This window comes from Stylophora pistillata, chromosome 4 (assembly GCF_964205215.1).
Source record: "Stylophora pistillata chromosome 4, jaStyPist1.2, whole genome shotgun sequence".
In the NCBI taxonomy this organism is placed as follows: domain Eukaryota; kingdom Metazoa; phylum Cnidaria; class Anthozoa; order Scleractinia; family Pocilloporidae; genus Stylophora; species Stylophora pistillata.
In genome coordinates, this window is record NC_142522.1 from 34,212,575 (window position 1) to 34,235,114 (window position 22,540).

Consider the following 22,540-nt stretch of genomic DNA (forward strand, 5'->3'; position numbering starts at 1 on the left):
CCGGAGCCATCCTCTTAGAGCCTACTTCCCTGAGACCAAGATCACGAGGTATAATTTGAGAAATAAATCCCCTGTCATGCCCGCTATTCGCACAAACCGTTTTAAGAATACATTTTTTAATAGAATTGTTTTTAAGTATAATGTAGCTTTGTGAAAGTGTACTTCCTGTATTAGATGTAACATAAGATATGTAATTTTATCTTTTGAACAATAAAGACACACAGACACACAGGAAAAAAAAAAAAAAACGCTAGAGATGTACGGGGAACCGTTGTCAACTACAAGTATTGGAAGTTTATTAAAGAGTCATGACGTTAGTGCTATTTACAGCAGATTAAGTGCTAATTGATAGCCTAACTTAGTTTAAAGGATCCCAGCTATTTTTTCCGATCAATTTTCTAGGCATTGCTAATAAAATCGGTAGCTTCGTCAAAACCTACAGAATGAAATTTGAGCCCAAAAAATTGGGAAAACTTTAAAAGATTTCTTTTGTTCCTCCGTAATACACTGGACGAACTGTTAATGGTTAACATGACACCCTAAATTTGAAAATACGTAATTTATAAGTACCAATAAACGAACATGAAGCAAGGGCACCGATAAAGATTCTAATGGAATTAATAGTCCATTTTACAGTTGTGTGCTTGGTTGCCAAGCCTTTGAACGGGAGTGAGGCTAGAGATGACCTTGTTATGATACAAACCTTGCTACCTTTCAAATGTAAATCACTGTTATCATGCTAACTAGATGCTAACTGGCGCAAGGCCAGTACGTATCATGTCATCATGTTCTAAGTAAGATTGTCCGTAACTTCCGAAGACTTCCGGATCCCGAAGTGAGAACAACTAAAAGTGAACGAGCAACCGAAGTTTATGTTTACTGGGATCACATTGCATTGTGGAAGTGCCATTTCTACTATGGCGGCGAAAGTGTCCTAAGTTGGTGAGTGTTGAAATTTATTTTTTACAGCTGGCTACCACAAAATCGATGTAGAACATCGTTCGTCCTCCCGTAACAAAAGCGTAAAATTTAGTCTTCCTGGAGGATCCTAACCCTAGCCTGTTCCGAATCCGCGGTCGGTTACCCTACTAACCAAGAATTAATGATAGAAATGTTAATAGGTTTTCTTAAAGCTGATTTAAATACCCTTTTGGTATTGTTATTGAGTTATACGTGCCCAACAAAAATACTAAAATATATATCTTTTAAAGGACAAAAGTAGCAAATGTATCGATTTACAAACAAAGCCAATCGATTTACAAACATCACTTCTTGTGAAACTTGTTACACCAAACTACAAACCTACATGTAGCACCTCTACACGTGTAAAAGAGAAGAAAAAAAAAAGACATTACAACTTTCTACGAGGTTCTGCTCTCCCCTTAATGCAATTAAATAACTTACTTCGCTTTATCAAACACTTAAAATGTAATTACTATCCATGTCGAGTTTTTACTGCTACCACGCTGTCTTAAACCTCGATGCTCTTTTACCGTGGGTCTTGCATCTCCGCAGTAAAAAAAACAAGACCATTTGTGGACAATTTTCGGCCACACATCATTCTTACTTCCGTATCATTCTATCATCTGGATCATCTCGTCCCTGGCGAAGAGAAAATAAACACTTACAACAGTGAAGACAAGAGGACAAGATTGTCCTACGCTCGTGAAAAGACGAAAAATAAACATCTTTCTCTATCTCTTTACCGAACTCAAAATTAATCATCTTTGTTATTCCGTTAACGCACATGACGCTTTCGACATTACCGACCATAATACCATGCATGACGCATATGCACCTCAAGGTGGCCAAACTCACCGTAGACTGTCTGTGACTCAGTGGTAAAGTATTAGAAGGCAGAATTCGAAAAAATTTTCAGAATTTTTTCCTTTGTCATAAGCTCTTAACCAGACAGAATTTTTTCCTTTGTCCTGAGCCCTTAACTAGACAAAAAAAAAAACATCCCTCTGTATCATAATCCAGGTGAAGTTGCATATACGTACATACATCCATCCCTAGTTCTTTATTCCACCACAATTATCATATATTTACCTAAAATACTTTCAGCTGTTCCTTTGTAAAAGGACAAAAAAAAAAAAAATCTTACCATGCTTCTTCCAACACCCAAACTACCAGGGGTGTCCCGTGACCTTCGTGGGTCAAACCTTTGCCTTGAGTTGCCAACTGGGGGTCGCTTATTATCAGTCTGTCGAAAACACAAAATGATCGTATGCACGTGTTAAATATCTGTCTTTATTATCATGGATGGATGGATGGATGGATGGATGGGTTAGATGACCACTCTCCATGGGGCTTTTCAAGGCCATTCTTACAACACTGTGCGGGGGACTTTGCCAGACTGCTAGAAGCAGTTTACAACAAATCGAAGGAAGTTGAAGATGCCCCCTCCGCCCAGGCATCATCATCATTATTAATTTTTCTGATATTTCAAAATAATGCCGAGCCACTCCTACAACACCCAGTAGCAATTATTAACACAGTTTCTTTTGATTTTTGCTTTAAGAGTTTTGACTTGATATTTCTGTATGAATATGTATAAATACTGTAGTGAGAAACTCCTTTTTATCTAAAATTAGGAGTGACAGGATAAATGACAATGTTGGCGTGGCGCATATAGTTCCTTACTTTCTGTGGTGACTTTAATCATTTAATCACCTTAGATTCTTAAAGTGCATTTCCAAAGAATGCAAACTATAATGCTAGAAAAGTGTTATAATGCTGTAATTGTTTGTTAAGTTCAGGTTTGGTCTTATTTATATAAAAAGCTTCTTTGAGTTTCTTCCTTTCAATATAAACGAGGCCAAACCTAACTTAACAAACAATTACAGCATTATAACACTTTTCTAGTGTTTAAGTTCCCACCTTTAATGTTTGGTGTCACGTAATTAGTACCCGCCTTTGTATTACATCATACTGTAAATTTTTTATTCATCTACTTGTATGCTTTATAATTACTCACGTTCAGTTACTCATTGATTGAAGATGGCACAAGCATGCTGAAACATGTCTCTCAAAAAAAGTTGTCTATTTCTGACAATATTTGTCATACTTGCTACTACTACGACCTTATGCATCTATTGTCTTCTGTCACATAAACCTTGGAAGAAAAGCATGCACCCCACACTTGGATTGAGTGCAGTATACAAAATAAAATGAGCTTCAAACTCGCTCTTTATGAAACCACACCAAAACAAATTTGAAACTTTAAACTAAAACTAAGCATATTATTCAACTCCAACATACCCCATGGCTTGACACTAACTTTTCAACTTACTAGCCAAGTGCCTGGCAGCAGGCTAGTTACATCTTAGATGTTACAACAATTTCAGTTTGTTTACTAGCCAAACTGGCTAGTGGAAATTGAAAACCACTTGCCAAAACTGAATTTCTACAAGTGTGTGGCTAGTGGGCTACCTTTAGTGTTGAGCCATGTACCCTGCAAAAAAGCTTGTGTGTAAACTAAAAAATCACAAGCAACATCACATACTAGTAAAATTGACATGATAACCATGCATTGTGTAGCTGTCTAAGTTTACTAAATAGACCTCAGAAAGGACTGTTGTACAATCTACTTGAGAAAACACTACTGGCAGTACTTACATTTGGTAGGCCTCTAATGTCTTTTAAACTGTCTGGAGGAATCATCATTTTCCTCTGAAGACTGCCTCTAGAGAGTGGTTGCCCTTGGGTTTCAGTATCCTCTCCTTCATCCTTTTGTGAGTCATCCACATCTTTGTCAGATTCATTGTCTTTATTATCCACATTCTCATTCTCTTCAGCATTTTCATCCTCTTGATCTCTCACAGATTCAGTCTTTTCTTTTTCTTCCATGTCTTTCTCCTCAGTGTTGATAGGAGTATTTTGTCCTTGTCTTTTGTCCATATCTTTCTTTTCATTCTCTTCCTGGTCATCCCTTTCATCATTAGCTTCATCCTCATTTTCTTGTTGACTGTTCTCATCACTTGGAGAACTCTTTTCAGTTGGCTGTTGGCCACCTTCATTGACTCTGGTCACCTCTTTCTCATCTGCGTCTGGTCCCCCCATAATGCCCTGTTTCAATCTATCCAAGATGCCAGTGCTACTTTTAGTTGGAGAACCAGCACTCTCTTCACTTTGAGTCTTATTTCCACCTGACTTCATGTTTGTTGGATCTGAAACATTGGCTGCTGAGGAAGAATTCACATTCCCAGCTCCTTTCTTGTTTGTCTCTGATATGCTTGGTACAGCTTTCTTTAGTTCATCTCTTTCTCTCTCATTTGTGCTGCCTCCTTCAGAGGCATCTCTCATTGGTTCCTTATTTCCTTCATTATTGGGTTTTGTGGGGACCTTATCAACTGATATTGAAAGAAAAGCATAATTAGCCACCCTGTTTTTTAAAGTGCACCTAAACCCAAAAATTTTTTTTTGCTTAACGAAATAAGTGTATTTTTTGGAGTATTTCTGTGCAAAAATTTTTTTATTTGCTCAAATCTTCAATTGTCTGTGCCCAGTCAAAATACGGAAAATCGGCCGCCATCTTGCCCCACGGCCGAGTTTAAAGAGGAATGGCTCTAGCGGGTAATGTGACGTCAAATCAAGAACACGAAAGTCTGCATTTCACACATTTTCGCTTGTTTGGGAAGGTTGTGGTCGATTTTGTCCGAAAATATGCCGACTAAGTGTGTTGTAGGAGGATGTAGCAACATGCGAAATTTACAAAAGGGTATCACGCTTCATACATTCCTCATACAACACACCTGGTTGGCATGTTTCGGACAATATCGACCACAACCTTCCCAAACAAGTGAAAATGTGTGAAAAGCAGACTTTCGTGTTCTCGATTTGACGTCACATTATCCGCTAGAGCCATTCCTCTTTAAACTTGGTCGTGGGGCAAGATGGCCGCCGATTTTCCGTATTTTGACTAGGCACAGAAAATTTAAGATTTAGGCAAATTAAAAAATTTTTGCACAGAAATACTCCAAAAAATAAGCTTATTTCGTTAAGCGAAAAAAAATGTTTGGGTTTAGGTGCACTTTAATGGTAATCAAAATGGATGGAGTACAATTTGTATGGGTAATCACATGATTTTGAATGCAATTTGGGATAAATCAGCACAAGTAAACTTTTCAAAGGCTAACCAATTACATTGGCCCATAGGACAAGCGCAATTTTTAGTCTTTGAAGAAGTTACGAGTCAATCAATTTAATTTCACCTTTCTGCACCCAGTTTCAATTTTCAGCATTCAATTTCAACTTTTTGCACTGTTTGAGATTAGTTGACAAGTTCTCAGCCAATGAGCATGCTGAAATTTTTGCATGTGTATTTTTAGGTCTGAAATCATACACATGATTGCAGGACCAGACAAGCGCACAATACAAGTTTGATTTGAAATCACAAGTATGATCTCAGACCAAAATTGTACAACACAAAGTTCAATCACCACCTTATTACACCCATTTTAAAATACCAAACTTCAGACCTCAAATAAGGAAATTTTTAGTTGGTGCAAATATTTAAATTGATCCTGTACTGAGCTGGTTTGCAAAAAGATGCAAAAGTTTTCTTTCATTTTCCTGCAATTTGGTTTGTTTCTTTACACAAGCCTTGAAATCAGATTAGTTGTTGTGTTTTAGTGAAGTTTTCTCATTGGCTGGGAAAAGATGGGATTAACAGCGAAAAATGTGCAATTTGTGTATACAAATCACACTGATGACAGCCAATCAGATTACAAGAATCACAACCAATTTCAAAATAGACGTAACGAAAAGAAATACATGTACATGTACGATAATGAAAGAAATCATACAAAGTTCAAAGGAAATTTCACACAAAACAGTTCTGAAAATTTTCCAGGGTGCAAACACATTTGACAACAAGAAAGTTATCTTAGAAAGAATGCAATAGATAGATATACTAAGAAAATGTGTTGGCAAAAAAAGAATAATAATTATGTTTTTTTTACCTGTTTTTTTCTTTAGGTCTTCAAGTTCTGTTTTGACATTTGCTAATTCCTTTTGGTAAAGATCCCTTTCATAGGAAAAGTAGAAAGCAAATGTAGGTGTCAACTGATGACATGTAGACTTAGAAAACTTGCAGATGTTTCAGAGTTTAGACAACAGTGGTTGCTAATGGAAGGAAACTCAGGGGAAAATTATATTTTCAAGAACTGATTATTTGAAGGATATAAAACCTTCCATGTGAGATAATAGTTTGACTTTGGCAACCAGTACAAAAAGTCTCATGCATGGAGGTTACATACAGTTCATCGTTTTGAGGGAATTCTAATTCTATTAGATAATTTTGTTGCTGAAAATAATATCAAGCAGTATAAGAAACACATCCTCAAGGTCATTGGTAAACATGTAAAGAAATAAAATTCACCTCTGAGATGTCAACATGGTAATCTGTTGCAGAAGTGAAGAGTAATTTGCCTTGATATCTTGATAGCTTTTCAACAGCTGATCAGCCTTGCCTGAGAAGAAAAAAAAAATTTTTTTTTTTGAAGCAGCTACACAACCATAGAGATACTTTGCACAACATCATTAAGTACAACTAACCTTTCAATGTTCTGAGACCAGAGGAAGAACTGTTTACTCCTTTCCTCAGTTTCTCTAACTCCATTAAGTAATTTTGCTTTAGAAACAAAATAAATATGGATAAGTATCATTTGTCAAACTGCCAGTTTAGCTGTGGCAAATACTTAAGGTAGCCTTTATCCATTGTGTCAAAGTTTGAGTGGGAATTCTACTAGAAAACATAGAAAACAGCAAACACCAAAGTATCTTGCAACAAGTATCAGAACTAGTAACCCCTTGCTTTAACCCATTCTACACCAATGAACCAATGAAGGAGTTCACAAGTTTAGTACGTCTTGGTTTGGTGTTGACAGTGTGTGCCAATGCAAGTTTGTTAGTATAATTTGAGTTAGACTCGTGCCACACAATGATACTCCATAATACCTCTGGGACTGACCATTTATCACAATGTCATGGGCTAAAACTTTGGAGGCAATGTCACCACAGTTAGGAGAGACATTACACCACTTAAGGAAGTGTGGTACTCAGCTTGGTTGAGAAAAGGAAATGGGGTTTGTGGCCTGAGACACTTAGATTAATTCTCTACATTACCCAATTCTCAATAATACAGAGAAAAGATAAAAGAGAGTTGCTGTTTATCAAGCAAGCCAGTTCTTGCAGGAAAACCCTGACCACTCTAGCAACAACAGAAAGGCATGCAACCAAACTAGCGAGACATAACAGGAAGTAAAATTTTTTGCCAAACTTATGCATGCATATCATTAACATCAAATCACATGATTTTTTTCTCAAGCAATTTGGAATAAGTCAGCACATGTTAAATTTTCAGAGACTACAAAGAGTCCTTGCTCTATGGGTCTCTTCAATTTGGTTAACCTTTGAAAAATTTACTCATACTGACTTATCCCAAATTGCACTTGAAATCATGTGAATACCTACACAAATTGTTGTTGAACAGGAGACTGTTCAATCATTAAGCATGCCCTGTTAGAGAGTAAATTATTCAATTGAAACCATCCAATAAATAATCTGCAATATTCTCTTCGGTTCACAGCAGTATTTTACAGACACTGTTTAAAAGCCAATCACAATTTTCAGTTTGCATGTATACTTGTAAACAATCAATGGTAAAGGTAGAAGTAAAAGTACTTGCAGAGTGATAAACTTAAGTGAAACATGGGTTAATCAGGCGAGAATAACCATCATGCGCAAAAATTAACATATAAAGTCACACATTCTCAGCTGCAAAAAGTAAGTTGCTTAGCTACTATTGTCAAAATTATTCCGAACTGAGCTGTTGTAGTGTACTGAAAGAAGTAAGCCAGCACGTGAATGTCTAAAAACTTCGGATGTGCAAAGTTTTCAGCTTCAATATCAAGAATTAGAATAAAAAATCTAAATAACCTAAAAAGGAAACGAAAACAAGTCTCCAATATGCTAATCAGAAGCGGGTAATAAATGTTCCGCACACACTTCACCAAGCGGAGTTACAGTTAACTACCAACCTCTTGCTGTCGAACTTTTGTTAATTCATTCTCCTTCTTATGTAAAGATGCTGATAAATCAGCATTTTTTTCATCTTTGGAGTTTATAACCTTATCTTTCTGCTCTTTGTCTTCTTGCAACTGAGTGATTTGGGTTAGTAGGGCAGAACCTTTCTTGTCTGCTGTTAGTTTTCGAGCCGCTAAGACACGTAACCGGTCTTGTAAAACGCTAACATCTCTAAGTAACTTATTATTTTTGGAAGAAACACCCCAGTAGCTGTAGAACAGTATTATAACGATGAGAACAAGCCCAACTAGGATAAAAGATGGGCCTCGACCCGGTCTAAATACTAGGCCGTTTGACGCCATGATGAAAACTGCAAGGAAAGCTTACCCAGAGGTCTGTGCGACAATAAGATTCCCACTTCGCGGGGGTCGTTTGACTGATGAATATTTCTTTACTATACACCACTTTCATAAATGGCTGCCGGATTAATATTCTTTTGTTTAAATTTAAATTAGCCCTACTGGCCTCGTTCTCCAGTACAAAATTCAAAAGAATACATTATCTCAAGCGAGGCCAGAAGGGCTAATTTAAGTTTAAACAAAAGAATATTTATACGGCAGCCATTTATGAAAGTGGTCTATGTTTACACAGAAATCCAATTATTCATTACGAGACGCATTCTTCGAATCTCATCGTGAATGCCTGTATTTTCTATTACAAGCATCTGATTTGGCAGTGCCGCATTTTACATTACCCCATAACATATTAAACAGTGCTCTTACCTTCTTAGCTTTGAACAGCTGGCCTAAATTGGCCACGCCCTAACTTTGTGTTTTGTTCGGTATTTTGTCTCAACTACAGATACATATACGTATCGGAAAAAAGCAAGTCAGTACAAGGGTCTGTATAGGACCTTACGATCGAAAGGCAATATCAGCTTTGTTTTGTCAGCTTTTGTTCAAAATTAGACTTGAAACATTGTTTATAAGTGTGGTCACACTTGACTAAGAACGTGAAAAAATTTTGAAAGGACTCATCTTGAAGATTGACGAGACACGAGATATTTGCAAGAAGACGTTTAAACAGATGTCCTTAGAATAGGGAAGAACCATAGTCTACGTCCACTTTATTTTCATGCCTCTGAGCTACTTTGTTGACGTTTGAATGTGATAACTTGATGTACTTATCCATTATAATTAATATTAATCTTACTGAGGACTTAAAAGGAATTATGCCAGAACACTATGCTAGTCAATTTCCTGTGACTGTTTGAATGCATGTCAGGTGGTTCAAACATAGGCGCGCGTTAATTAAACCATGGTTAATGTTACAACGAGGTACAGATGTTAGATGTTGCTGAGCCTCATAGGAATCAAGGATACCAGCTCCTAATATAATTTGTATTATTAAAAACTGGATCATTGGATAATGTAATTCAAGAATTTTTATTGGCTTAGCCATTATGGTATATGAACCAATATACCATAATCTACAAATATGATAAGCGCACGCGTCAGCTTAAAATTGAAAGGGAGCTAAAAAAAAGAATAAAATTTAATAACTTAATTTAACGTTTTTAATAAAACAATTATTCTACTAAGCTATAAAGTCTCGTCCCGTAACGTTCTCTCTTCCAAGTGGAGGTGAGAAAGTGCTGAATGACATGACAAAAGTACGGCTGCGAAGATGACTGGACATAAACCGTGAAATAAAATTCTAGCAATAGCTTTGGGGGTTAGTTCTGTTACTAAGCAGTGTGGTATAAATCAATTCGAGACGATCGGAAAATATCTTATTGTCATTTTGCTACCTAAAATTGATTACGTCACTTGAAATAAAAGCAGATAACTATAGCATAGGCCATATACTTCTGGCTAAATATCACAATTAAATGGCGTTCCCTTCTCAGTAAAGCCCCTCGTAAAACTGCAAAAATCGTAATAAATTCGAGATATATGAGATTTTCGATGTAGATTCTTACTCTGAGTTGCATACTTGTCACAAAATTATGACAAGTCAAATTTGCAGAAGCGGTTAATGTGTCGCTGGCACATCCAGTTTTTAAGTTAATGTATATAAGTCTTTTATACAAACCTCCTTCTTTTGTGCGCTATCTAGCTGTCTCTGTGATATTTCTAATTTTACCTTGAGAGCAGAAGCTTCTTCGAAGGCTGTCCTTTCTACTTCTTTTATCTTTTCCTTTTCCTTAAAAAAATCTTCCTCGAACATGCGTCTTTGATTTACGATACGAACCATTTTTCCCTCTAGTGCCGCACGGCTTTTCTCTTCTTCCAACTTACTGCCTCGAACAACCCTCAGTTCCCGTAAAAGCGATTGGTTTGTTGCAGAGAGTGTCCAGCAATAGTACGCCAAAAGAATGACCATTAAAACGAGTACAATTAAAAGGAATGATGGGGCGCGCAAGCGAGAATGAAATGCCCTTTTCGTCGTTGGTTTTTCGGTGACCGTAATCATTTTAACCTTTGAAGTAGAGCAAACGCTTCTTTGTTACATGTGGTCTCGACGCGTCTCCGTTGAATGCTGTTTAGAAGAGTTTATAACCATGGTTATCGACTTGAATTTGAATAAAGATACACTAATTATTGCTACAAAAAAAAGTGAGGAATTATCTTGCCTTTGATGGAAATAATGGAGGTGATTTTTTTCCTTTAGTCCTAAAGCAAAACCAGTTTGGCCAAAACTTATCTAACAGTTTGAATCAAAAGTCTGTACAGGTCCTGCTGACTTTAAAGAAGTTATATCTAAGATCGACGTTTCGAGAGTTAGCCCTTCGTCGGAGCGAGTAGAGGAATTGTGGGTTGTGTGTGCTTTTAAAGGCAGAAAATGGAGCTACGTTATTGGTGGGAACATGGCAACGAGAAAAACAAGAATAAATTAGTGGAATGAAAAGCGTTCGTTGATCCCTGTGGGATTTAGACTGCTCATCTTTCCAACGGGCGACGGAGTCGGAGTCGTAAGAGCGCTTATGACCTAGTAAAAATCTAAAAACGGAGTCGTAAGCGGAGTCATAAGCTCGACGAAATCGAAGTCGGAAGAATCAGAACGTTTCAATTTTCTTCCGATTCCGCTTATGACTCCGTCGCTTACGATCTAGTGAAAACTGCATTGTCAGCGTCGGAAGCGAAGCGGAAGAATAAACCAATCGCAATGCTCGATTCCCAGGCCCGCGAAAGTACAAATTTTGGCGCCAAAGACAATATGGCGGACGAAGAGCAACTTGCGCTTTGGCTCTTATTAATCATTATTTTGCGCAGGCAGAGACAATACAGGAATGATATCGTTCGAAAAAGAAAGCGATTTTGGGTTCGTGATACCTATCGACTCGAGCAGCTTTGGGAGAGTATGCTAACCTCGCGGACTTGGTGATCATAAATTCTACTTTCGGTAGGTTTCGAGTATTTTAACTTCTAATTTCGTAATTTTATATAATCAAGCTCACACGTTTAAATTTGTTACGGCTCTTTGTGCATTTTGGAAAGATGGAATCGAGCATTATGATAGGTTTATTCTTCCGCTTCCACTTCCGACTCCGACCATGCAGTTTTCACTAGATCGTAAGCGACGGAGTCATAGGCAGAATTGGTGTTCTGCTTCCGACTCCGTCGGTTTGATTTTTACTTGATCGTATCGCTCCACACTTCTGATTGCGACTCCGTCGCAAGTGAAGACCAGCATTTTTAGGGAAATAAGTCCGATACAAATAACAACACAACAGACAAATTCCCACTGGCCTGGCCTGGCTTAATAGAGCGTGAGTGCTTATTCGAGGAAATCCTGTGATTAACTCAAATACTCCTGCAAAGTAATATACAGCAGTAGCAATTGTTTAATTGTTTCATTTTTAATCATTTGAGGTTGGAAGAGTATTTATTTTTTTCAAATTTAATCTTAAAAGAAGGCCTAACATTACAATATACCCTTTCTTCCTCAAAATCAAATAGTGTGGAAAATCTATGCATCTGCTAAAATGCATTAATTTAACTGACTTAAAATGGTGGACTAAGTAGTTGACCGTTTGCTGAGACGCTCGTCCTATACCTTATGGCTGTTTAAAACGTACTAAGTTATGACTGTTACCTTAGAAGTAACTATTTCTTTTATCTCGAACTTAGGGCATCTTCTCAATTGCGCATGTTATGGGCAACAGAGGTAAGCTCCAGGATCGAAATGAGTGCCTTCTGAACATAAAATTGACGACGGCGAAGCCTGCTCAAGAATGGTTTATCACTAGCCAGTGCTGGCGGTGATTGCACTGATTGAAAGCTTCTCCAAGGTGAGGCTTTTTGGCTCAACAACACGAGAAGGAACTGGGATTTCAAAAATATTTTGGAACGCAGAGTTTGTAAACTCTCAGGCATTTATACAATTGGGAGTACACAACTGTGACAACTCTGTATAATCTTTTAAACCATTGCCTGGCCTTTGTTAATATGTCAAATGTGGAATGTTACTCGTAACACTTTCAAAAGCAGTCACAAATGGCCGTTTATGAAGTAAATAGAAGTGAATATGAGAAAAGAAATATCAAATTGAACGTTACTTCTGCTCAAAGGTGAATCAAATCTATTTTTTAGTTCATTGGAAAAAACCGACAGGGCAATAAACTAAAGGTTTAGCCCTGAAACGTAATCGGAATTAATTACACTCACTTGGATGGCCTACTAGTTAAAAATTTTTTAACCTTTTTCGCATCGATACACACTAAACAATACTAATTGTACCAATATGTATCTCGGTCTAAGTAGGATATAAATCGTTAAATAAAAAAAAATGCAAATGAATAACGGTGTTGACTAAATGTATGTCGGTAAACATGCAATGAAATAGCCATGAGCAAGTATTTATCATAACAGAAGCTCAATAAGACTAGGTTTACACTAGAGGAAATTGTTCCGGATTCGTGATGAATCCGAAACGTTTTAGTACCGGATTCTTTCTGCCGTTTACACGAAAGTGGACGAATCCGAAATAAAAACTTCCCGGTTTGGTCGTGTCTCCGGAGATTTTGAATCCGGAATTTAAAGTGGGAACTTTGAATCCGATAACTTTTGAATCCGGAAAGTTTTGTCGTGTAACCGCTTTTTTTCTCGAATCCGGATATTATTTCCACCTGCAATCTTTTGAGTTTGCGGTGAAACCAAAATGGATCTGGTGCTAACATTGCTGGCGGTCTCCGGTTGCCTAATCTTGTTGTAGGTTCAGGCGATAAATTTTATCATGTGCATTTCTGAAGAAACGCAAATCATTATTGCAAGGAAGTTTAACGTCAGCCACACTTAATCGCCAACGACGTAGACTGCTTGGCATCTGTCCAACTCAAATTTGCCTCAGTGGCATCTGGATCTACTCTAGCCTTTTTTGGGGGAGGCATTTTCACTTTGTCGATCGAACGACGAAACAACACTGGGCTTGGTAACCATTCCATTTCGAATGTTCCCGGAGTTGTCGTTGTGTGTAAACGGTCAGGAATCCGAATATCCTTTCAGTGTAAACGCCTACGAATCCGAATACTCCGAAATTAATGAATCCGGAAACATTTACGAATCCGGAAAACTCTCCTCTAGTGTAAACCTAGTCTAAATCGTTCTGACGATTGGTCGAAAGTGTACAATCTTTGTTTCACGTGAGCATTCTTCATGGAGGGGGAAATGAATAAAACTATGGCCTATAAAATGCGTTAGGGATAAAAATAGAAGTTTCCCTAACTGCCAAGTTTCCAAAAGTGCATTTACTTTCATAATTTACGTCTGGCGTATATGTCTGTCAATGGATTAAAAAAATAACAATAAGAAAATAAAAAGTCAATCGATGTGGTAATTTTTATCGAATTACAAAGTAACTACACTACTTTGGCCAGCCGGCTGAGTTGTTGAACGTAATTTTTTCCTTAAAAATGTTGCCGGTGACATAACAATTTTGCCAAATCCTTCTTGATGAGCGAAGGCGTAACTTGAACGTTTAGAGGTTCGCCTACGAACTAGCTGAGGCTCATACTCTACCAGTGGGGAAGTAAAGCGCATTCTCTTGTGTGCTTCTTTTCGCCTCACAATGTCGCTTAGTGTGGGACTCATTTCATTCTCGAGAAAGTAGTACGACAAACGAGGTGCTGTTGACACAGCAAGAACAAGGAATAGGGTAAACCAGAATTTCGGATTACCGTACACCTCAAACTGCATTCCATAATAGTGGCCCTGCGGGAAAAGCTTGAAAACAAACTCGGCGTAAAAGACGAAGTAGAAAACGAAGTAGAACACAATGCTACCCCAGGTAAAAAAGTGATTAATCCATGTCCAGTACTGTGTAAGAAACGAGATCTGTCGAGGAAAAAAAAATTGCGTCAATATTTCTTCCTGTGATACAGCCATTATGGTACCAGCACAACGCCGTAACATATCAAAATAAAATTTTAAAAAACCTAAGTTATTGTTTTGTCACAGTACACGAGCTCTTCATGTTCCTCAGTTTTCAGAACTATCTTCCTTCGTCCCAACTATAGTCAATCGTTGATTAAGTTCATCAAAACAGAGAAGATTAAACTATTCGTTAACACTGTCACCAGACTGAATTTTCAGCGCCTATTCACTCACCTCAATATTGACAACGACTACCAATATAGCGGCGACCACCGTACCGAAGAAATACACAGATGACGTCTCTAAGCCATCCTTCACTATTTCATCACGGAACGCGCCGTAGGACAAAAAGAAGATTGCTAACGACGTAAGAGCTCCATACAACAGGCTCAGGAAGAAAATTTTCTTATTGAACAGTAGGTTAGTCTGGCCAGGAATGTACAATCGAGGATACTTAGAGCACCCGTTGTCCGAGACGTCCTGTAGATGAAAAATAACTATGATGTTAATAGGAAATCAAAACTTTTTGAATAGTTGGTTTTCACTCCAGTTTATTGCGCATTCTATTGCATAATGGATATATATTTTTTTAGCCATTTTAAATGAGATCGCAAAGGCCGAGAGAGAGTTGGAGCTGGAATCACCCACTCAGAGAACGGAAGGCTTGCGTACGTCACACTAGAAGGAAACGTAAAATTTGAGTCACACGCGGGAGAAGCATGTTGGTAGTCTTTAAACACAAAAATAACGACAAAACTCGGATCAAATCCGAGGGCGAGAGAAATGTTGGACATTTCTTGCACAACTTCGAGTTGCGCAAAAGGGAAGTAGTACCTGAATCCCAAACGAGTTGGAGGTGGAACTGGAAAGAAGTGCGACACGAACGTCGAAACTGACATATAGCAACGCGCGGGAAGGACGGAAAACTCAAGTGACAAAGTAGAGGGTTAGTGACTCATAGAACGTAATCCTAGCCAAGGATTATCGCTTGGGTCATTTATTTAGTTCAACAGAGGATTTCCGAGAGGTGTTTAGATCGTCATTCCTCTCAAAGACAATATCCAACAGTAAAGAGTAAAGAAGAATCCCATACCTGATCAAGAACCGCTAAAAATACGACTGGTGCAGAAGTAAAAAACACATTATAAAATGAGATGAACCATGCATCATACAGCGTCTGAAAGAAGCACAAAATAACACGAACATTTTACACAATTCATAAATAAAAACCAAACATAAACTAACAAAAAACAAGGAGAGAGGGTAGATTCGTGGTCTGTCAGAAAAATGTCTTCAAAAACTACGCAGATTAACACAGATGCGCCACGTTTTTTCAAATTAACCAATGAGACCGATATGCCGTGGCCATAATGGACCATACGTCTCCTGCATGGATGTCCAAAGCCCATAACTACCACAGGTTAACCAGGTTTTGTCAGCATAAAACGACTAAGTGTAATGCTACTATTCCTTGATAAGATCCTGATTCACCACAGGCAACCCAGCAATTCCCCAAGTTTCCCAGATAATTTGAGGGTGCGGTGCCCATTCATATTTCTACGTGTGCTACGTGTGTGGATTAAGAGAAGTACCAGATGTGGAATCTAGTGATATCGTGGCCTATCAACTTGGAAATAAATACAAGCTAAATTTACTGAGCAAAACTGATGTAATTGAAATTTTCCCTACCTGAGCAGAAAATCCAGTATAAAAAGCGTACCATAGTTGACAAAGCGTAAATGCAAAATTCTTGTAGAAAAAGTAGTTTAAAAATTTACTCATTCGAAAGTAAGACCATCGTCCGTGGACTAAGAGGAGTCGCTGGAGATATGTACGAAAAAAGTTAAGGAAAAATTTCAACTGCCGTTGTGTTAGACTACCGCAAATTACTATTTCCCAACCCTGGTGGGGGGTGGGGGGGGGGGCGGGGCGATGTGGTTGTAGGTGTGCAACGGAGTCAAGGGATGAGTGTTCGTCGTTGGCTGCCGTTGAGACACTTTACGGTCAGTCTACGCTGTGATTAGTCTCGACATCATTTAGGGATTAGATTTTGTGTAGAGCTACATTCATTTGTAAATAACGTTGTTTGAATTGCGGTCGTTTCGCCTACAAGTCGTTCCGCTAACGACCTTTTCTCTAACGTCTAAGGTCGTTTCGCCAACATCTCAGGTCAGCTTGCTAACGTCTCACTGGTCGTTTCTCCAACGTTTTAGGTTGTTTCACTTAAGTCTTATCTCTATTTCTATAATCTGTGTAAGATTCCCTAAGTTCCGATGCTTCTCAGATTAGGGCATTTCACTCCCTTCGTGACTTTGATTAATATATACAGATCTCTTATTTTTCCATATATCTCCTATGGCCTTACTGCCTGGGGACAGGCAGCCAAAACGTACCTAGACAAGATACTCCTTCAAAAACGGGTAGTCTGCTTGATGACTTTCTCTAAGTTAAATGTTCATGCTGTTCCACTTTTTATCTCTACCAATATTCTGCCTTTACCTTTAATCTACTTTAAAAATTACTCTATCTTAATGCATGATGTCTATAACAAAGTCGTGCCATCTAACATTTCTGCTCTCTTTAGACCCATTAAAGATGCTCATCATTATAACACACGTTCATCTACCGCTGGTAACTTCTATATAAACTACTCTCGACTAAATCACTATAAGAATTCTTTTTCCTCTATGGGCGCAAAAATTTGGAACTGTATTCCTGTTGTTTTGAGACAGCTCCCAAAATATAGTTTCAAGAAAAAAACAACCGAATCTGTACTTCAAATCCTTCTAAACCAGGATTCTTATCCTGATATTGATACATTAATAAATGAAATGACATGAAACTAGATTTCGTTAAAGTAAAGAGTATTTTGAGCTTTTCCTGTTTTTAATTATGTGCTCGTGGCTTCGTAATTAGTATACCTATATTTTTGTATTCACTTTTGTAATTGACATCTGTACCTTTGTAATTGTTATTTATTTTTTGTCATTAGAATAATGTTATTTTTAAAATGTAATTGACACGTTTCTCATACTACCTGCCTCGATTAGCTTCGCTATATTGCAGGTAGTCTTAATCTAGAAGTCAAATTGTGATTATAAATAAAGATGTTGTTGCTTTTCACGTTGTTGCTTTTCACTTTGGTTTATTGTAACGTAGGCGAATGAAAACTTTTTCAAATTAGCCTGACTAATCCAAAATCAGACGCAATCGTCTTGACGTGACGCAAGAGATCCAACCGTGAGAGAGTGCGCGAACAGAAACCTCTACACAAAAAAGTGTGACCTTGTAGTACTACTCCTCAGATGTAAAAGGATATTTAAATTGCGCGAAGGAGAAGTCACTCGCCAGCACGGCTTGCATTCCTTCCTGACCGCTTATTCCAACTCCTATATGGGCAGCTGCAATGGAAAAGAGAAAAAAACGCAGTGAGAGTGGGGATAAATTGTAGAGAAAAATAGGCACCGAGAGTGGGGGTAAATTGCGTACACAGGATTCACCATTCTGTTGTTTAAGATAGCTATCCCACTACCAACGTACTACTCCAACGCGTAGAGTACTACATCAAATCCAAGATAGCCGTACCTTTAATCATACTAACGTCATTGGCTCCATCTCCAATAGCTAAGGTCACAGCTTGTAGATTGTCTTTGACCAAATGAACAACCAGGGCCTGCAAGAAAAATGCAGCATGGTCGCCCTGTCCGTTACGTTCGAAGAGTTTACAATACTTTTACTCCCAAGATCTCATTAGCAATTCTCCTCACTGTTTACTATACAATCCTCATGATGTTTGTTCGGAGAATTAGGTATCGGATCCACCAATAATCTCTTAATTGATATTTTCCTTGTTCTCACCACTTGCCTGCTTGATAATTCTATCTTAGTCACTCTTGGGAATAAATGGGTTAAAAAAAAAAAAAGAGAAGTGCTGTGGTACCCGTGCAGTTTCTTTCCGCCAAAAAGTTATTAAACGACTTGATATTTAGTTTACACTTCAGTATTATGCCGTCTCGTTAGAGAATCGGAGTTCACGCAAGAGAGAACTAACCCCTCTGCGAATAGAAATTCGATTATACGGTAAAAAAAAAAAAAAAAAGAAAGACGAATATACACCAGTTGTAAAGGTCTCCGGCTACAAATTGATTTTAAAACCGCAAGGATAGTTAACAACTATTCACCGAAGTGGAGGTGGCTAGTGGTGGATATTTACCGAGCCGCGAAGCGGCGAGGTAAATATCCACCGCTAACCACCGACACTGAGGTGAATAGTTGTTTTAGTATATACTAAAACAGTGAGATAATATACACCACCGTCGTTAATTTGAGTGATTTCTTCGCTTGTCACGGATGCAAACCGGGACGCTATTTTTTCCCGAGTTGCTCGGAGGTGAATAGCAAAGGATATTCGGAGTTTGACTAACCAATCAGAGCGCGCCTTCAATGCTATCCACTGTTTTAGTATATACTAATATAGGATATTTATTTCGCGTCTTTCTGCCATAACTATCCCGACAGTAGCTACTAGTCAAAGGCCTCAATTGAATTACCGGCGGAAGCCGAGAACGACCGAAAACAGACAGAAACAGAAACGTGGTCAAAGTATATACCTTTTGAAGTGGCGTGACCCTACAACAAATAACCGCTTTACAAAGGCATGCCAAGGCCAGGAATTCTTTCTCTAAACTTTCATGAAGAGCAAAAGCCTGCAAAAGAACAGTTTAAACAAAATATCGTGAAGTCAAAGGGTAACGCGTCTTTCAAAAGGGAATTAAGTCTGGTTTACTCACTAAACTTTTTCCAGGAATAACCAGTCCAAAGGTTTGCTCCTTTTTGGGCGCCTGTATAAAAGTGTAAAAGTAAAGCAAAAATAAGGAAGAATATAAAGCAGCTAAATCTGCTAATCCCTACTAATTTGTCTCCAGGAGGAGAATTCCTGTAGCTTTTGAATGGAATTTTGATCTCAGTGTCCTCAACAGTTAACCCTTTCCGATCATTCATTAAAACTTTCGCAACCCCAAACACATCGGTTAAGAATTCTTACTAAAAAGGATGTAGAACTATCAGAGATTCTCTCTGCAGGCTGGGGCAAAGGTGAACCTTTGAGCCAATCAACGTGGTAGCTATCTGGCTTAACCCTTTGCACGCTAACATCAGTATGCTTATTCTCCATACTGTTCTTTATGTATTTCCTAAGGTAATAATTTGGATATATCAACAAAGTTGAAATGGTAAATTGGCCACCGTAACGGTTACAAAAGCTGACGTTTCGAGCGTTAGCCCTTCGTCGGAGCGTTAGCCCTTCGTCGGAGCGTTAGCCCTTCGTCGGAGCGTTAGCCCTTCGTCGGAGCGTTAGCCCTTCGTCGGAGCTCCGACGAAGGGCTAACGCTCGAAACGTCAGCTTTTGTAACCGTTACGGTGGCCAATTTACCATTTCAACTTTGTTGATATATCCAAATTATTTGTTACTCCCACCGACGCAGCCTCAAACAGTTTCTTTCGAAACTATCAGCCTTTATTTCCTAAGGTGCCGACGAAGAGAATTTGTGAAAACATCAAGAGCTTCTTCGGTTGTTGATCATTTCCTTTATTCTCGTGACCTTAATGTTTGATTCAGGGGTGATATTGTAAGGAGAAATTACTATCACTGATTCCTGTGGCTTATGGATGTTTTTTTTCTTCTAGTTCGCCACATCAGATACATCAGTCAAGTTTGCCCATGTTTTGCCGTAAGGAAACATGTTGAAGACTTTGAAAGATCTGTTTGAGAGGGTGGGAGCATGTTGTGTTTGATGGGGCGAAACCTCTATAAAGCGGAGGTAAGTGAGATCATACCACTAAAACTATTGGCTCATTCTAGGGGCACTCTTGTAGCGTATTTTCTCTTTTCCTACCTGTACAGCGGCTGATTTCTCGCCCAAATAGTTATCCTTGTACGATATAACTTCAACTTCTACATCTTTAAGGCTGTTTTCTTTACTTTGAAATCTACAGATTGGTGCTCCCAATCCTGCTCCGCCCGTAATCTTGTTCTTACATTCGGTTATCGCCTTTTGGACAGACTCCAGAGATTCTCCATCAATTGTAAACACTTCGGTCATATCATCTGTCAACAGATGACACGAGTAGCCAATATTGATGGCTGTTTCTGTTGAACAAGAAAAAGGAAACTGGGTTCAAATTTTCATTAAAACTGCCTTGTAGCATGAAAATTTTACAGGTATCATTCTTGCGGCGCATTGCCCTTGATCCGTACAAATAATCTCCCAAGGAAAAAAGTTCCGTAAAATATAAGACTGCACAAATTTACTACCTTTTATCCAATTTGAAACTCCAAAGGACTACACTGAGGGTAAGGGAAGGCTTTTTGTTTGAATCTCGGCTTTTGGGCAATTAGGTTCTAAGATTTAAACTAATTTTATGAGAAGTCTCTGACGAGTAGGGCGTGTCCCATTCAGCAAGTTATAAAATTACTTATTATAAAGCCGGCAGCGAACGTGGGCAATATGAAGCTAATCCCGTGTTCTGAATGGCTACACCAGCGAGCAAGATGGACTCATCTTGCCCGCTCGGGATCGCCCGCCTTGATTCCGCGCAAGAAAAAGATTGCGCAGAGCGAACTAACAAAGTTCCTAATTTTTGGCAATAAAAAAAAAGGCGAGGAACAGAGAAATCATTAAACAACTCTCATGGGCTTATTGCGCTACAAACACTGTTCGATTTCTTTACTGGCTCTCGAAGTAAACAATTCATTCCTAATTCTTGATATATCGAAAAAAATTTTGCTAAATACTAAATCCTTTATTGACTAAGCCTGTACGGCGTGAGTAGGGCGTGAGTAGGGCGTGAGTAGGGCGTGACCAAGCCTGAGTAGGGCGTGTCCCATTCAGCAAGTTATAAAATTACTTATTATAAAGCCGGCAGCGAACGTGGGCAATATGAAGCTAATCCCGTGTTCTCAGTTAATGGCTACCCCAGCGAGCAAGATGGACTCATCTTGCCCGCTCGGGATCGCCCGCCTTGATTCCGCGCAAGAAAAAGATTGCGCAGAGCGAACTAACAAAGTTCCTAATTTTTTGGCAATAAAAAAAAAAGGCGAGGAACAGAGAAATCATTAAACAACTCTCATGGGCTTATTGCGCTACAAACACTGTTCGATTTCTTTTCTGGCTCTCGAAGTAAACAATTCATTCCTAATTCTTGATATATCGAAAAAAATTTTGCTAAATACTAAATCCTTTATTGACCAAGCCTGTTCGGCCCAGATGGCTGGATATTAGTCTCGTTCTTTTTTAGCGTTTTTATGGACCTCTGCATTTTTATGGACGTCTCGGTCCATAAAAACATTAAAAAAAAAGCCCTCGGCCAATATCCAGCCATCTTGACCTCACGCATGGTCAATAACGCATATCTATCTTTACACGTTTATATTCTACTTAAACAGGAATTCGCAACACATTAGTCACCAAATGAAATTTTGGCTATCTTGAACCGCAAAAACTTGTCATCGCAAAACACACAGATCGCCTATCCGCAGAGTAAAACACTACGGCCTAATCTGAATACCAATGATGCTTATGCTAAAGTTGTTCAGAGAATCTAAGAATGACCAGCGTAGAGAACAGTCCAGTCTCTGAGGTATCTGTCTGTCAATGTCATGTTCGGTATCTCTCAGAGAAGAAATATATCTTATTAACCAAGCGCGAGGGTCGTACTGGGAGAATATCGGCCCGAGGTCTTGACAGTACGGACCGAGCGCAGCGAGGTCCGTACAAAAAAGACCGAGGGCCGATATTCTTCCAGTACGGTCCCGAGCAGGCTTGGTTAATAAGAGATTTATTATACGACTGAAGTTCAAAGGGAAACAAGTGCGGTATCATTCGGGACCATTCGGGACCATTCGGGACAGTGCCCGGTCCAATACTGAGAGAATATTGACCAGCAATAGAGCATTTTGATTGGTTGATTTTAGTTATTGGCCCTCTGACTGCCCGAGTCGTGTAATAAACATGCATATTGCACTTACCAACTTTATCACCTGTCAAAACCCAAATCTTGATATTTGCCTGTTGAAAACGAGAGAAAAAGCTGTTAGCCAGAACTGATAAGTGAGTGACTGATCAATACACTTAGCA

At 38.6% G+C, this 22,540-nt stretch overlaps 2 protein-coding genes across 5 annotated transcripts in view; both read right to left on the bottom strand.

Moving 5' to 3' along the window:
* Window positions 1-271: 271 nt before the first annotated feature.
* On the bottom strand, window positions 272-10,521 carry LOC111322925 (uncharacterized). Of its 2 annotated transcripts, none has more exons than XM_022926161.2 (7): window positions 10,177-10,521; window positions 6,562-6,637; window positions 6,386-6,476; window positions 5,967-6,031; window positions 3,622-4,355; window positions 2,108-2,206; window positions 272-1,602 (listed from the first exon to the last, which is right to left on the bottom strand). In XM_022926161.2, the coding sequence occupies exons 1-7, from the start codon at window positions 10,504-10,506 to the stop codon at window positions 1,564-1,566; spliced, it is 1,434 nt and encodes a 477-aa protein (XP_022781896.1). In that variant the 5' UTR covers window positions 10,507-10,521; the 3' UTR covers window positions 272-1,563. The 2 variants fall into 2 exon arrangements, with proteins under 2 accessions (XP_022781896.1, XP_022781895.1); XM_022926160.2 differs by lacking the exon at window positions 10,177-10,521 and adding an exon at window positions 8,046-8,416.
* A 1,353-nt stretch (window positions 10,522-11,874) lies between these two features.
* LOC111322893 (phospholipid-transporting ATPase ID) overlaps window positions 11,875-22,540 on the bottom strand; it is a 49,509-nt gene continuing 38,843 nt past the window's right edge. For all 3 annotated transcript variants that reach the window (XM_088756893.1, XM_088756891.1, XM_088756894.1), the window contains 10 exons: window positions 22,432-22,471; window positions 20,300-20,553; window positions 19,196-19,246; window positions 19,016-19,111; window positions 17,991-18,078; window positions 17,720-17,806; window positions 16,095-16,231; window positions 15,499-15,582; window positions 14,640-14,885; window positions 11,875-14,366 (listed from right to left, as the gene is read on the bottom strand). In XM_088756893.1, coding sequence (XP_088613019.1) covers window positions 13,881-14,366; window positions 14,640-14,885; window positions 15,499-15,582; window positions 16,095-16,231; window positions 17,720-17,806; window positions 17,991-18,078; window positions 19,016-19,111; window positions 19,196-19,246; window positions 20,300-20,553; window positions 22,432-22,471 — 1,569 coding nt within the window. In that variant the 3' untranslated portion in view covers window positions 11,875-13,880. The remainder of the gene's footprint in view (window positions 14,367-14,639; window positions 14,886-15,498; window positions 15,583-16,094; window positions 16,232-17,719; window positions 17,807-17,990; window positions 18,079-19,015; window positions 19,112-19,195; window positions 19,247-20,299; window positions 20,554-22,431; window positions 22,472-22,540) is intronic.